Source organism: Sus scrofa, chromosome 4, assembly GCF_000003025.6.
Source record: "Sus scrofa isolate TJ Tabasco breed Duroc chromosome 4, Sscrofa11.1, whole genome shotgun sequence".
Taxonomy (NCBI): domain Eukaryota; kingdom Metazoa; phylum Chordata; class Mammalia; order Artiodactyla; family Suidae; genus Sus; species Sus scrofa.
The window spans coordinates 507,205-521,849 of NC_010446.5; the positions used below are offsets into that span (position 1 = coordinate 507,205).

General features: G+C 65.8%; 1 protein-coding gene across 13 annotated transcripts in view; it reads right to left on the reverse strand.

Annotated features, from left to right (window-relative positions):
- MROH1 (maestro heat like repeat family member 1) overlaps positions 19-14,645 on the reverse strand; it is a 70,637-nt gene continuing 56,010 nt past the window's right edge. For 10 of the 13 annotated variants that reach the window (XM_021090405.1, XM_021090402.1, XM_021090406.1 and 7 more), the window contains 15 exons: positions 14,050-14,185; positions 13,828-13,940; positions 12,816-12,968; positions 8,860-9,014; positions 6,255-6,420; positions 5,491-5,687; positions 2,807-2,944; positions 2,361-2,475; positions 1,958-2,104; positions 1,643-1,831; positions 1,319-1,474; positions 1,110-1,244; positions 941-1,043; positions 791-856; positions 19-286 (listed from right to left, as the gene is read on the reverse strand). In XM_021090405.1, the coding sequence (XP_020946064.1) occupies positions 201-286; positions 791-856; positions 941-1,043; positions 1,110-1,244; positions 1,319-1,474; positions 1,643-1,831; positions 1,958-2,104; positions 2,361-2,475; positions 2,807-2,944; positions 5,491-5,687; positions 6,255-6,420; positions 8,860-9,014; positions 12,816-12,968; positions 13,828-13,940; positions 14,050-14,185 (2,055 nt within the window). In that variant the 3' untranslated portion in view covers positions 19-200. Of the gene's footprint in view, positions 287-790; positions 857-940; positions 1,245-1,318; positions 1,475-1,642; positions 1,832-1,957; positions 2,105-2,360; positions 2,476-2,806; positions 2,945-5,490; positions 5,688-6,254; positions 6,421-8,859; positions 9,015-12,815; positions 12,969-13,827; positions 13,941-14,049; positions 14,186-14,645 lie in introns of all 13 variants that reach the window. The other 3 variants (XM_021090397.1, XM_021090395.1, XM_021090396.1) reach the window with 1 other exon arrangement.

Below are 14,645 nucleotides of genomic sequence, written 5' to 3' on the forward strand. Positions count from 1 at the left end.
CCACACCGTTGCACCACCTGCTGAGGAGCAAATGGCTTTATTTGGGGTGGGTGGGGGCAACAGCAAACTGCGCACCCTGGTGGCCCTCGCCCCCCCACCTCGCTGTGGGCCGGGGACTCTCCGCTCTGCTCTGCTCGTTAGGGTCCCGTCTTGGAGGCCCAGGCCACAACTGCTTGTCAGGGCAGCCCTGCCGGGGAGCCTCAGGCGAACTTCACCAGGCGGCCCAGGGTCTCGGCAGCCTTTGCGCGCACTGCGGGGGCCGGGTCCTTGAGCAGGAGCTGGAGCGCTGGGGGACAGGGAGCCGCTGCTGGGGGTGCCTCCAGGGCCCTTTGAGAACCGACGCTGAGCCTACAGCCCCGCCTACACCCCAGCAACAGCTGCGGCTCAGGCTGGTCTCCCCCCGCCCCCCTTCCTGGCGCACCGGGCCTGGGGGCCAGGACCCCGAGGCTCACACCCCACCCCGTGCGTGGGGCCGCCCGCCCACCGCCCTCCTAAGACAGGCCTCTGCCGGGAGGGCTCAGGAGCCAACGGAAAGATAGTTTTTCCTTTTTTAGTGTTTTTTAAGCTCTTTTGGAACAGTTCAGAAGTTTCCGTGAATTACTAGAGACGATGAGGTCACCAGTGACAGGGAAAAAATCCTTGAAATCCAGGAAAATCACTTAGTCCCCCCTGGTGCCCACAGGGTCAGCACAGCCCAACGTGCGTGTGTTGGGGGGGGCGCGCGGAGATGGGGGGGGCTCTGGGCTCCTGACCCTGTGGGCGGGGGACACACACGGGACTTGGGGCTTGCCTGCAAGGAGCTGCTCCAGGTCCACCTGTGGCCTGTGCTCAGCTTCCACGTGCAGCACCAGGAACCCTGCAGGGAGGGGGCGCAGCCAAGGTCAGGGTCCCTGGGAGGGGTGGGGGTGGGGGGGCAGGGGGCGCCCAGGGCAGCGCTCACCTGTGAGCATGGGGGCCGCAGCTCGGACGTCCTCCCAGCTGCTCTTGAAGTAGAACAGGCTGGTGCTCACCAGGCGGCCCAGCAGGTCCGGGAAGTGGTGCATCTGCAGAGAGACGTCAGCCAGGCCCCGGCCCCGCCCCCCGCCCCCGCCCCCGGCCCCGCCCCTCACCAGGTGCTTGCAGGTGGTGTTGAGAAACTCCCCGAAGTGCAGGCTCCGGCCCTCCTGTAGGTGCTTCTGGAAGACGGCGGCCAGCTCCTCACACTCCAGATTGGGGCCGCACATGCGCAGGGCGAACCTGCAGGCCTGCAGAGCCCTGGCTGAGTCTGGGGTCCCCCCTGTGCCCGGCTGGGCCTGCCCATCTCGCGTGGGCTACTCACCGCGGTCACGGGGGCCTGGGGGTCCCGCAGGTGTAAGAGCAGGGGTGCCAGCCCGCCCACAACCTGCTCCAGGAAGACGTCCTCACAGTCCCCGCGGCAGGCCTTGTTGAGGTGCCCGAAGAGGCGGATGGATGCCGCACGGAACTCCATCTTTTCCTGGGGTGCGGGGGCGGCAGGCATCAGCCCCTGGGGCCCTTCCCAGCCCTGCCCGTTGGTCGACAGCAGGCACCATGCCCCGGGGGGGGGAGGGGGTGTGGTGGGCATGTGGCTCAGGACCCCGCGGGCAGGGTTGCAGGGCCTCGGGTTGCCCCCACCCCCACCTACGCTGTCAAAGAAGGGCCGGATGCGAATGGCCACGTGCAGAAGCACGGAGCGTAGGTCCCAGGCCTCCACTAGGTCCAGCAGCCGCGCGAGGCCCACCATGGCCTCCAGGGCCACGAGGCTGTGGGCGGCATCCCCGTCGTCCAGCCCTCCGATCATGGCCGTCAGGAGCTGGGGGCCGTGGGCCCGCACCTGGGGAGGCCACACAGCCGTGTCCCAGTCCCTCCACGCCCGTCTGCCTGGGCTTCCTCGCTGACGGAGCCTCCCCCCCTCCCCCCGCCCACGGGCGGGGCCAGCAGGGCGGGCAGGACAGCTCACCTTGTCGGGGGAGCCGGTGGCCACGTTGGCCAGACCCCGGAGCACCAGCCGCCGCACGCTCGCGCAGCTGTCCTTCTGCCGCGCTGCCAGGTTGTCCAGCAGCGACTCCAAGAGCATCAGGTCCCTCACCACGTTGCTGCTGAGCAGCTGGGGGCAGAGGGGCCCTGAGCACCCTCCCGCTGGCCTGGGGCTCAACCTGTCCCTCCCCACCCCTGAGCCACGGGCAGCCACAGTCCAAGGTCACGGGGAGCCAGATGGCCAGGGCGGTGCTCTCCAGGCTTCTCGAGAGCGCACCTGGGAGGGAGGGGTTGCTGAGGGAGCTGGGCAGTGGCTTCGGCCGGCCGGGAAGGCCTCCCGCTGCCTTGCCAGGCCCTGGTCCGGGTGCAGAGCACGCGGTTCCTACCTCGGCCAGGAAAGCTGTGGAGGTGACCCTCTGGATGTCGTACACGCTGCTCTGCGTGCTGAACAGCGCCTTCGTCACCAAGGGCAGCCGGGGGCCGGCGAACTTTGCCATGGCGCTGGGGAGGAGGCCACGCTGAGCAGGAGCCGGTCTGGTCCCTCGCGCTTCCCCAAGCCCACCTGGCACTGTCAAGAGTTCTCTCTCCCGCCCAGCTGCCAGGCCCTGCACACGCCCCTCCCGGCCCACTTGACCTGGCCTCTGAGGGGCTCCCCCCAACCCCAGGCGATAGAACCCAAAGGACACCCCTGCCTTCATGGCCTGCACGCAAGGCCAGGGCAGCCGCTCCTCGTGCTGGGTCCACCAGAGCCCTAGATGCTGTCTGAACGGAACCAGGCCTGTTGGAACTCAGCCAGCGCTGGAGCTGCTGCACGTGCACAGGGCCTGCTCACCTGGCCAGCCGGGCGACACCTTCTTCGTGCCCTGCCGAGGTCCTGAGCAGCTCCCAGCCCCCCTCCAGCTCCATGCGCTGCACCACATCCTCGTTGCCGCCTCGGAGAAGCACGGCTTGCAGCGCATCCACCGCAGAGCTGTGGAGATGGGGTGGGGGTGTGTCTGGCGGGGCTCCCGGGCCAGAGGCCCCTGTGTGCGCTCAGCTTTGCACCCCCGTGTGTGTTTTACGGGCGGTCCTATGGGGCGCAGCTGCTGGGTCCCCCCCGCCTCAGCCCCAGAGTGGACCCTCTGGTCACAGGCACACTGCTCCTGTTCCCTGTGCGCCTGAGGGCAGTGTCCCCAAGGCCCTCTGGGGAGGGCAAAGCCTTCAGATGCTTTCAGGGTACCAACCAAGTGCTTGCTTCAGCTGCCTTGAAGACCTTCATTTAATTAAAAAAGAGAAAAGTGGAGCCAATCCTTCATAAAATAAACTCTGGGGCCCCAGTGTTGTGGGTAGGTGCCCTTCTGGATGCACAGGGCCCCTTGCCTCTTGGCTCTCCTCCCTGGCACCATGGGGGCCCCCAGAGCAGACGCTGCAGGCACCCCAGCACCGCACACCCAGAGCCTCCCACCCCAGGACGCACACCGCCTGATCCTGATGACAGCCACACCCACCCCGAGGCCCGCGGGCCCTGCTCCACTCAGATACTCAGCCAGGCTCCCACACAAGTGATGGAGAGACCTCTGCTCCAAGGCTAGGCTGTGGCCAAGACCTGGGGCTGCGGGCCAGGAAGCGCCCGACTCCGTCGGCACAGGCTGTGCCCGGCTGTTTGTTTCCTCTGCAAGAGAGGCCTGGTCTCATTGCTGACCCTGCCCCCCACTCACGCTGGGGTGGGACCCCACAGACAGGACTGGGAGACGAGGAGCCTGCGGTCCCCACCCCGCAAAAAGGCTGCCTCACATGTGAGGCCAGCGTCGGCCTGCAGGTGCGCGTGTGCACCCATGAGACCCTCCCGGGGCTCCTGGCCCAAGAGCTGCACTGGACCTGCCCTCCTGGGACCACGACTAGGCATGAGGGCAGGCCTTGCTGGGCAGGGCCACCCATCCAGGGAGGGGCAGAGTGGGCGTGGGAAGCCAGCAAGCTCTGGGGACCCTGTGACTGGTCCTGTGAGATTTTCACGCAGGGAGCAAAGGCCCTGAACTTGGCAGAAGGCAGCAGAGGGGACCCAGGGGTCTTGGCGGACGTTGGTGGACACCCCCAGCCCAGCAGTGTGGACACAACCTTCCGCTCAGACCCTAGCCCAACCCCAAGGTCACCCCACAGGGGCCGTCGGCAGGGTGATCTGCTGTTTGCCTACAGCTGGAGCACACCCAGGGAGCCCTTGCTGCCTGCGCCCAGGTGGGACCCCTCCCCAGAGAAAACCCTAGAAGGTGGCTCTGTCTCAGGAGCCCTTCAATTCGAGGGGAGGCCCAGACACGGTGGCCCTGATGTGGGGCAGTCGCACTGACCAGGCACAGAACCATACTGGCCACCTGGCAGATGCCCACGGTGCATCACCAAGGAGTCCCTCATGGTGGGGGCAGGGCCCCACCCGCTGCACCAGGCTGGGCTGCGTGTGCTCAGGGGATCCGTGGCGGCCGCCACAGACTGTGAGTGGCCGGAGGCAGGTCTGACTCAGGAAGGCGCAGCACTTCGGATGAGGGCGCGCCCCCCGCCTGCTCACCCACCACCCAGAACTTGCGCGGATGAGGCCTTTGCGAGGATCTGACTTGCTGGCTGACGGGCTGCATCAGACCAGGGACCTGTGTCCAGCTCTGCACACGTGCCTGCTCGGGGTGGTGGCCCAGGAGCCCCTGTTTGGGGCAGGGGGCCTGTGGCCCCTGCAGAGCACAGGCCGGGGAGCTGAACCCAGCGTGCCAGGCCCGGGGCTGGTTGGGCCGCTGTCCGCGGGTCCATTCACATTTTCCACTTGGTCTGCGCCGCGTCAGGCCGGCCCTGGCACGCAGCCCCTGCTGAAGTTTGCGAGTTGGTTCTGCGGTGGAGCAGCCCTGCAGGGGCGGGGCGCACGAGCGCTGCCTCTCGGGTGTCCCCAGCCAAAGGGCGCATCCAACTCCAGACACCACAGAAGGCTGAAGCGGCGGCCAGGCTCACTGGCGCTCAGGCTCCCGTGGCCCCAGGGCATCAGCTTCCTCTGCTTGCCCTGTGGCCTCTGGCAGCTGTTTGGAGCCCCAAAGAGCCACCACGGCGGTCCAGGAATGGCTCCAAAGGCAGGACATGCAGGCTGCCCTCAGCAAACAACTCGAGCCCCTGGGCACAGGGCCCCAAAATCCAGCAAGAGCTGCACAAGGCCGGCATGGGGGGGCAGGGCCTTGGTACTCAGCAGGTGGTGCAGCTGGGCACCCTCAGGGCAGGGCCGGGGCCAACCAGGTGAGAGGCCCCTGCGGGGGAGGCGGTGAGGCCGGTGCGGTTTCTGTCTGAAGGGGGCGCCCTGATCCAGTGCAGCCTTGGGGCCGGACGTGCCTCTTGCTCTGAGGACCCATCTGCTACCCCCGCAGACATCTTGAGGGAAGGCGTCAGCCCTCAGCCCAGCCCCCGCCACCTGCCAGCCCTTTCTCCTCCCCCGACTGCAGCCTGGAGCAAGCAGGCCGGCGCCCGTGCACGCCAAGGGCGCGGGGCGGGTGGGCTGAGGGCGGCCCCGCTTACCTGCAGGGCTCAAGGCTCCTGAAGCCCAGGCTCGAGCCGCTACTCCTCCTCTCCTTGGCCTGCAGGTTCCGGGGCAACTGGACGCCCACAGTGCAGCTGACACGCAGCAGGAGCGCCGCAAACAGCTGGGGGTAGAGCTCCAGCACTGCAGGCCCGGAGGCCGGGACAGACGTGACCTCGTACAGGGCACAGGTGGCCTGGGGGCAGGAACTGCCTCAGCCTCACCCCTCTCTCTGGGGCTATGAGCAACAAGGCTGGCTCTGCACCCCAGCACCCAAACACGCCTGGAGCCCCCTTCCTGAACAAGCGCCACGTGTCCTCAGAAGCCTTGGTCCCTGGGAGGCAGGGCGTGGGTGGGACAAGAGCCTCGCCCTGCCCAGCGAGGTGCTCAGGGGCAGGCGGCAGGGGCAGGTCTGGGGCAGGGTGGCCGCCCTGGGGCAGGGCCTCACCAGCTGCTCGAGGCTCCACAGAGGGAGGCGGAGGGAGTGCCCACAGCTGCTCTGTGTGGAAGCCTGCCCAGCTGGGCTTGTGTTTTCCCGGGGATGAAACAGAGGGGCTCCCTTGGGGACCAGCACCTGCAGGGCCTTTACGAGCCGGGCTCCGAGCTCACTTGACTCTGGTGCCCTAGCTGGCGGCCAGGTGCCTGCAGGGCAGCATCCAGCACCGCCCGCCACTCCCCGCCCCGCTCTCCCACCAGCGGCCCCGCAGCCCCCCGGACAAGAAGGGAGAAGGGGCGCTGCGCGGCGGCCCCAGTCCGCACTCACCGCGAGGGGCAGCAGTGTGGCCACACGGTCGGGCGTGGTGCTCAGCAGGAAGGCTCGGCCCTCCTTGAACGGGACGTCCCTGCTCAGCTTCTCCAGGAGCAGACCCAGGACCTGCGCGGTGAGGCCGGGCTCCACGGCCAGCGCGCGCCACAGGGTGCCGGTGTGGCTAGCGCAGGACAAGAGGCGGTCACCTGGAGGCGCTGCCGACCGCGGCTCCACACCCCGAGTCACGCCCGCCCGTCTCGGCTCCAGCCAGGCAGCCAGTGACGTCCTGCTCTCAGATCTGAGCTTGCCCCGTCCTCCGACCCGGGGCTGTAAGCCGGCAGCCCCACAGGGTGCAGGGCTGGCGAAAAAGAGCAGGAGACCTCGGGTACGGGGGCGGGGGTGTGTCCCCTGAGAGCTGCCAGAGGCAAATACCAGGCTTCCCTGGAGGAGCCAGTGTCACCCCAGGCCTGGGGCACCTACAAGGGACTGGCCCCAAGCAACACGCAGCATGTGGCCACAGAGCGCCGCGCGCCTGAGAACAGCAGCCCCGGGAGCTCAGGCAGTGGGCTCTGGGGCCGAGCAGCACAGGGGGAGGCGGCTCCCTTCACAGAAAGAAGGAACAAAGCCCAGCCCTCCATCCCCACGGGCAATTCTAAGGCGGAGCAGGTCTGGAGGCGCCAACAGCGCTTTGGAAACACAGCTCATGGCCCCTACTCGGGGACGCGTTTGGCAGCAGCCTGGACGCAGCAGGACAGAGAAACAGTGAACTGGAGGACACGGAGAGGGAGCCCCCTGGGACCCCGCAGAGGTGCCTCCCGGCGGAAGCTCGGGGCAGAGCGGGGCGTGCGGGAGGGCTGGAAAGGTCGGCCCGCCGAGAACTGGTGACAAACCAGCCGAGGAAGAGCCAGTCTGGAGGGAAGGCTGAAAGCCACGCCGAGCTGACCACAGACACTGAGGCACAGGCTCAAGACGCCCGGCAGCTGCCCGGCAGGACGAAGGGCAGAAGCCTGCAGACCCCACCCGGAAGGCGCAGCACCGCAAACCCGGTGTGTGTGTCCCTCACAACATCGGCACCCGCTGACTCGGAGCCAGAAAGTGCGTGTCAGCTTGCCCGGGCTACACAAAACCACTGCCAAGCCACCTTCAAAGCCAGCCGGGCACATGCATGTTCAGATGTCCGGAGACGGGGAACTGGTCCCCAGCAGGACATGCACGGGCAAAGGAGCGGGAGGGAGTCCCACGGCCTCCCTCACGCCACGGTCAGGAGAGGAAGAGACACCTCTGGTGACAGCAGTCTGGCCACGGTGGCCTTGCAGGGAGCTGTGACGGGGGTGCATGCTGCCTCCCGCCCAGGGGCGGCTGAGGCCTACAGGCCCCCAGATCCGCTGAAAGGCGTCCTGACAGCACGTGCTCTGCACCCCATGAAAAGGGAACACAGGGACGGACGCAGGGCCCAGTGGTGGGTTTGTGGCAGGTCCACCTCGTACAGAGCGGCTGCGACAGTGACAGGCTCTGGGCAGCAAGACCTGTACAAGCCAGCAGAGCAGAGGAGCCGCCCTGCAGAGACGGCGCTGTCCAGGGGCGGGGGGCTTGTGCGCACACGGCCATTCTGAGAGCAGCCCCCAGGACGCGACAGGTGTGCCGCTTCCACACCAAGGGAGTGGGGACCAAGTCATTGCCGAACCCTGCCAACCGAAAGCAGAGCCGAGAATGACGAGGGAAATACTGGGCAGCGGCGGCAGCGGCGGAGTTAACCCCCAGCGTCGGCAACGCAGCGCAGCTACTTCCTACCGAACAGCGACGCGCCGCAAAGGCAAAGGCAAAGCAAGGCCGACAGTGGCGGGAAGGGAGAGGGGACCCCAGGCAACCTCGAACGGAGGCCCTCGGGCCAGAAGGCGCCCTGGGGAGGAGGTGCGGGCCTTTGGACCTTGGGCTGCATGGCGCCCGCATCTAACTGAAAGCAAAGCAGGCAGCGTGAGCCCGAAGCCCCGACGGCAGATGCAGGTGCATTGGGCCACCCGGGCCCCAGCCGCAGGGAGTAGCTGTGCTGCCTCCAGGGCACAGGGGTCTCCGGGAGGTCAGAGGGGCCTCACCCATGACACGGACAGCAAAGAAAGGCAGGACCAGCAGGCCCTGAGCCCTGGAAGAGCCAGGAGCATGGCAACAGCCCCCTGGGGGCCTCGGCACAGGGCGCAGGGGGAGGGAGGTTGGTGCCTGGGGGCCACAGTGGATGCAGGACGGGGCGCAGACCTCTGGTGAGAAGTCCTGCTCTTTAGAGCTGAGGACAGCAGCTTGAGATCATTGATGCGGGGGCTGGGGGTGCAAGTGGGGTATGGATGCTTCCCAGCTCGAGCAGGGGCCTGGTCCAGGGCTCGCTTGCAGATACACGTGGATGCCCTGCAGGGAGCTACTAGCCCTGGAGAACTGGCCAGCAGAGCCTGTGACCGTGGCCAAGGGTGCCCGAGACCCAGGGCCGAAGGAGAGCCTGCTGGGCAGCCTCGGGCCCTCAGAGCAGGGCAGACAAAGCTCCCCCACTGGGCCAGCCTCCCCCCAGCCCAGGTCAGGGCCTTGCAGGCTCCTGCAGAGGAGCTGGGGTGGGGGCCGGGGGGAACCTGGGTACCTGTCAAAGGGCAGAGGGCTGCCCAGGAGGCTGGACACCACGGCTGCATGGTGCTGCGATGCCAGGAGGTACACGCTGTGCTGTGCGGCCTGCAGGACATGCTCCTCTCGGGTCTCCTGGAGCTTGGCGCGCAGCACGCTCACGAGCTCGGGCACCTGTGGGCGGGTGGCCGGGTCAGGCCTGCAGTGGGGACACACCCACACCAGGAGCTGCCCGGAGGTGGGGCGGGGAGGGCGGCCCCTGGCAGAGGAGAGTGGGAGCCACGGGGCCCCATGTTCCATGAGTGAAGCTGTGGGAGCCGAGGAGGGCCCTGCTGGGCCCGGGGCAGGCCACCCGCGGGCTGCCCCCCGCCTGCACCCCCTCCTGCGCTGAGCTAGGCAGGCAAGGGGGCAGGCTGGGAGAGGGTGGCCGCGGCCCCCCCTCGAGACCTGGGTGGGCTGCTGTGGGCCCTTGAACTTGCCCCACACTAGGTCTAGGTCATTTCTTCACAGTATCTGCACACACACACCACCTACTTCATCCACCGGAAGGGGACGATCCAGCGGTTTCCGCCTATTCACAGGTGTGCCCCACCCCGCCTTCACCGTCAGAACACCTGCACCGCCCTGAAGCCTTATTCCCACCAGCTGCCCTCCCCATGCCCCATCCCGCCCCGGTGCCCTGCCCCCGTCCCCAGTCCCCTGTGGCAACTACGGAGCACCTTCTGCCTCTGGATCTGCCTCTTCTGAACATTCCGAGAAATGGAGCCTCACGCTGTGTGGCCTGGAGTGACCAGTTTCTTTCACTTCTCCAGGCGCAGCCACGGTCCCCAGGGCGTCTCCACAATGGGGGCTCTGCCCTCCACTCCCACCTGTCTGTTGGGGGGTCCTTCCTTTCCTGGTGTTCCCTCCGTGTCCCTCACGCATCCCCCGCCCGCCTGGCCCCATTCCCCCACTTTCCTCTGAGGTGTGTGTGGGGTGGGGGGAGCTCAGCCTCGTCGCAGGTCACCTGCTAGTTCCAAGTGTTCTGACTTGATGTGACAGAGAAATTCAAAGTCCAACAGTGCTGAGGCCTCTCCAGGAGGTCCCCTGCCGCAGTCTCAGGCAGGAAAGAACTTGGGGCCCTCCATGACCCCGCAGATGGATGCCAGCGTCCACGTCATGCTGCAGGCAGGCTCGAGGAGGGACTCAGGGACCCTCCCTGGAGCCCGTGCTGAGCATGTCTGCCAGCCTGAGCTGAGTGGAGGCAGCTGGGCAGCTCCCAAGAGGCCAGAAGTGGCTGGGTGTGCTGGGCCCAGGGGAGGGGCACCTGGGTTTATCGAGAACTATTAAAAAACTCCTAGAAGGAGAAGTTCCCATCCTGGCGCAGTGGAAACGAATCCAACTAGGAACCATGAGGTTGCGGGTTTGATCCCTGGCCTCGCTCAGTGGGTTAAGGATCCGGCGTTGCCGTGAGCTGTGGTGTAGGCCACAGACATGGCTCAGATCCTGCATCGCTGTGGCCGTGGTGGAGGCCAGCAGCTGCAGCTCCAATTCGATCCCTCACCTGGGAACCTCCATATGCCGTGGGCGCCGCCCTAAAAAGACAAAAACAAAAGTGACAGTAACAAGTGCTAGTGAGGATGCGGAAACTGGGATGCTTGGGCTCGGTTAGGAGAGGTGTAAACTGGCTCAGCCACTGTGGAAAACAGCGTGGCAGTTCCTCCAAAATTCAAATAGAACAAAGATGTGATCCTGCAACTCCACTTCTGCGTATTTACCCAGAAGGAAACAGGATCTTGAAGGGAAACGTCCACAGCCATGCAGAGCGGAGTTACTGACAACAGCCAACAGGTGAAAACAGCCTAAACAACCCAAGTGTCCACTGCCAGATGAACGAATAAACGAAATGTGACACGTATGTGTATATATATGTATGTACAGGGGACCTTCCGTGGCCACCACCTGCACCTGGCCTGGCTCCCTCCCCCAGCAAAAGCCACCAGGGCACCTTTCAACGGCTCAAGTGTGACCCGGGAGCCCCTGGGTTCGCCCATCAAACTCCAGTTCCCACTCACGGCTGTGCCCGCTTCCTCCCCCTGCCAACCGTCTTCCTCTCCCAGGTCCCATGCCCCAGCCCTGGCTGAGTGCCCTGCAAGAACATGCGTTCCTCCCCAGGCGCCACCCCGCACACAGCTGCCTTGGCACGTGGTCCCTGCAGCCCTGCAGTCCTTATGCCCTTCCCCACCCGCAATGCGTGCTCCTCCATTGCTGGGAAGATATTTGCAATCCACACAGGCCTTGCATCCAGCATATACAAAGTACTTCTGCAAGTCAGTAAGAAAAGCAGAGACAACCCAGAAGAAAAATGGGCAAGACTGCTGTTCTCCCAGAAGAGGACTCCGAGTGGCCAGGAAACATGCAGAAGTGTTCCACTCCCCCTGCCCCAGGGTTTACTTTTTTTTCTTTTTTGCTTTTTACGGCCACACCCACGGCATACGGAGGTTCCCAGGCTAGGGGTCAAATTGGAGCTACAGCAGCTAGCCTACACTGCAGCCACAGCAACGTGGGATCTGAGCCGTGTCTGTGACCTACACCACAGCTTACGGCAACGCCGGATCCTTAGCCCACTGAGAGGCCAGGGATCAAACCCGCAACCTCGTGGTTCCTAGTCAGATTCATTTTTGCTGCGCCACGACGGGAACTCCTGTTCCACTTCTTAAGCCACCAGAGAAATGCCATGAGAGTCTAATGCGAGGTGGGCACACGCCCACCAGAAAGGACAGACTCGGCCGTGGCAAAAGGACGGGGCGGGCCGGTGCCTCACCCGGTGCCCATAGGCCCGTCACTCTCCTGCGCGCCCTCAGGTCCCAAGGACCTGGGCTCAGTCTGGGTGCTCAGACTGGGAGTTGCCTGGGGGTTCACTGAGGCGGGCGGGCGAGTGAGCCTGACGGTCAAACAGGCGTGACCCAGAACGAGGTGCTCAGGCCCCTCTGCATGAAGCACACACCAGGCTGTGCTCAGTACTGCGGGGAGATGCGGCAGCCTGTGAGGATTAGCTGGAGGCACGAGGGCTCTGGGGCTGGTGGCGACGCTGCTCCTGCATGTTTGTGAGAACTCCAAGGGCATATGCAGTCGGGACAGACCCCCTCTTCCGCCAGTGTGCTTCCTTTACTTCGACAGCATGCAAAAGTCCCTGAGCCAGGCAGGAACTGAACTGGAGCCATAGCATCGACCTCAGCTATGGCCACGATGATGGATCCTTAACCCACTGAGCCACCAGGGAACTCCTGTTTCACGTTAACACGGAGCTTACTTTCCCTCCAGGCACACAGGGACCCTGCTGGCGGGTCCCCTGGCTCTCCAGGATTCACAGGCACTCAGTCTAGAAACCACGTGACCCCTAGAGGCCTGCCTCAGACCTGCAGGGATCTGAGCCCATCTGACGCAGTTTGGGAACGATGTGGATGGCAACAGCGCGAGCTCAGGGCCAGGATTCGGAGCTGATGGGGTGATGCGTGGTGGACGGGGCAGCAGCTGGGCCTCCTGGCCCGGGTGCTCTGGGCCCCTCCTGCTGTGGGACCCTGTGCGTGGGCACCTGGGGACCTGCCCGACCTGCGTCCTCACCAGCATCACGCGCAGGGCGCTCAGCTAGCGGCGGCACGCGGTGCCACAACTCAGCACCGGCGCTGCCCTTTCAGCCGCCTTTCCCGCCTTGGCCACTGAGCAGTTACTTTCGCCACATTCTGTCTTCAAAGGACAGAGATTTGCCCAAACCAGGCTCACAAGAAAAAGAGGCCAAGTACTTAGGGCCAAACCCCGACAGAGGAGGTGGGGGGGAGCCCGGAGTCATCCAGCCACAAGTCACTCTAGCAAGCGACTTCTGGACACGCCCCCGCCCCGCCCCGCGCCCCCGCCCACACACCTCGCCAGCCCCGCCCCACCCCGCGGCCCCGCCCACACACCTCGCCAGCCCCGCCCCGCCCCGCCCCGCCCCACCTTCTCCAGGAGCAAGTGGCCTCGCTCCTTCAGCAAGCAGTTGATCATGACAGTGGCAGCTCGGGAGCAGTCCTTGTCGGGGTCTCCCAGGCCCTCAAATAAGGTCAGCAGGAGGCTGATGAGTTGATCTGGAGGGAGGCGCTTGGCGATCACCTAGGGGGACAGTTGCGTCAGGAAGACCGGGCGGGGCACCGCCGCTTCCAGGCCTGCTAGCCAGGGGCTGGAGCTGCCAAAGAAGGGCTGACACTTCTGCCTCTCAAATCCCTCCGCCAGCCTCTCCCACCCTCTTGCAGGCCTTGCCTGCCATTGGGAGTCCCTACAAAGGAGCCCCCATCCCCAGACTGAAGCCCGGCCGGGGCCAGGACGCAGCCTCCAGGCCCTGGCCCCTGGACGGCTGCGGAGTCCAGGTCAGAGCGCCCTCTCTGAGGCTCCTCCTGACCAGTGGGGCGGGCTGGGAGTGGCCCCGACCGTGCGGCCTCTCTGGACTCCAGAATACAATCAATGGTCAGACGATGGCTCCATAGGACCCTCAGTGCCCACCCAGCCCAGCAAAGAGCCCCTTCCTCTGCCTAAGAGGGTGGCCAGAGGTCAAAGCAGATGAACTGTGTACAAGGAAGAAAGGAGAGCATTCAAGGGCTGAAGGTCCAAGAAGTCTGATCCTGACGCGAAGCGCCCAGCCCGCCCAGCCTCGCCCATGGCTGGGTCTTGGCTTCCCCAAAGGGCCCTGCCGACCCTTCCCTTCCTGCTGCGGGAGAGACAGCACGGTGTCGCAGCACCATCCTGGCTGGGGCAGCTCTCCCCACCCTTCGGAGGCAGCAGCTGAGCTCCTACACACACACACACACACACACACACACAGGGCGCACACACATGGGCGCACACACGGGCCTGGGCCTCAGAGGGAGGACTTCGCAGGAGGGCGAGGGGTGGGGCTCGACAGCAGACACTTGGGGAGGCGTGGGCGGCCCCTCCAGAGTCCCTCCTCCCCTGGGCGAATTGCCCTGGCAAGTACCTGGGCTATGCTGTGGCAGGAGTGGAAGAGGGCAGCGGGGTCAGGGTGCACGAGGCCATCCTTGAGGGCGAGGAGCTGCTCGGCCACGTCGTCCCGGTAGTCGCGGGAGAAGCCTGCAGAGGCAGGAGGCAGCGTGGCGCTGGGCGGAGGTCTTCCCTGACAGCAGAGGCCCCGGCTCTGCTCCCTCAGCCCTGCAGCGCCTCTGCCCGGCAAGGGGCTCACCCTCATAGCCCAGCTGGAGGTAGAGCAGGCAGTAGACGCAGCTCACCGCCTCCTGGCGAGTGGCGGGCCAGAGGTCCGCGCACCGTGGGGAGAAGAGGCCGATGAGGAGGCCCAGGTTGTGGAAGGGCACCACGGCCTGGAGAGGCAGATTGGGGGTGCTGTGGGGACCCTGGGGGGACGGCCGGAGTCGGGGGCTGGGGCTCAGGGGACGCAGGTCCTGCCTGCACCACCTGGAGCCAGAAATGGGCAGGAGTGGGACCAGAAGGGCGGCCCCTGTCCGTCCCTTTGGCCAGTACGGCCCCTGCCAAGCTCCTCCTCCCGCAGGGCAACCCTCCCTCCAAGTGAGGGTCCCTAGGAGGGGAGCGGGGCTGGGCAGGTGGGCATGTGCAGGCAGAGGGCAGGCAGGCTCTGCTGAGTCCCTAGAAGGCAAAGCCCGTGCCGGGGGTGGGGAACAGGCTGCGCAGGACACTTCGCCCTGGCGGGGTCCTGCTCCCACCTTTCCCGGGCTCTTCTGCTCTCAGATCCTGAGCCCTCTCTACCCTGCTCGTAGCAAACAGGCTGCTTCCTATGCCCTGGACCCGCTCTCAGTTAGCCAG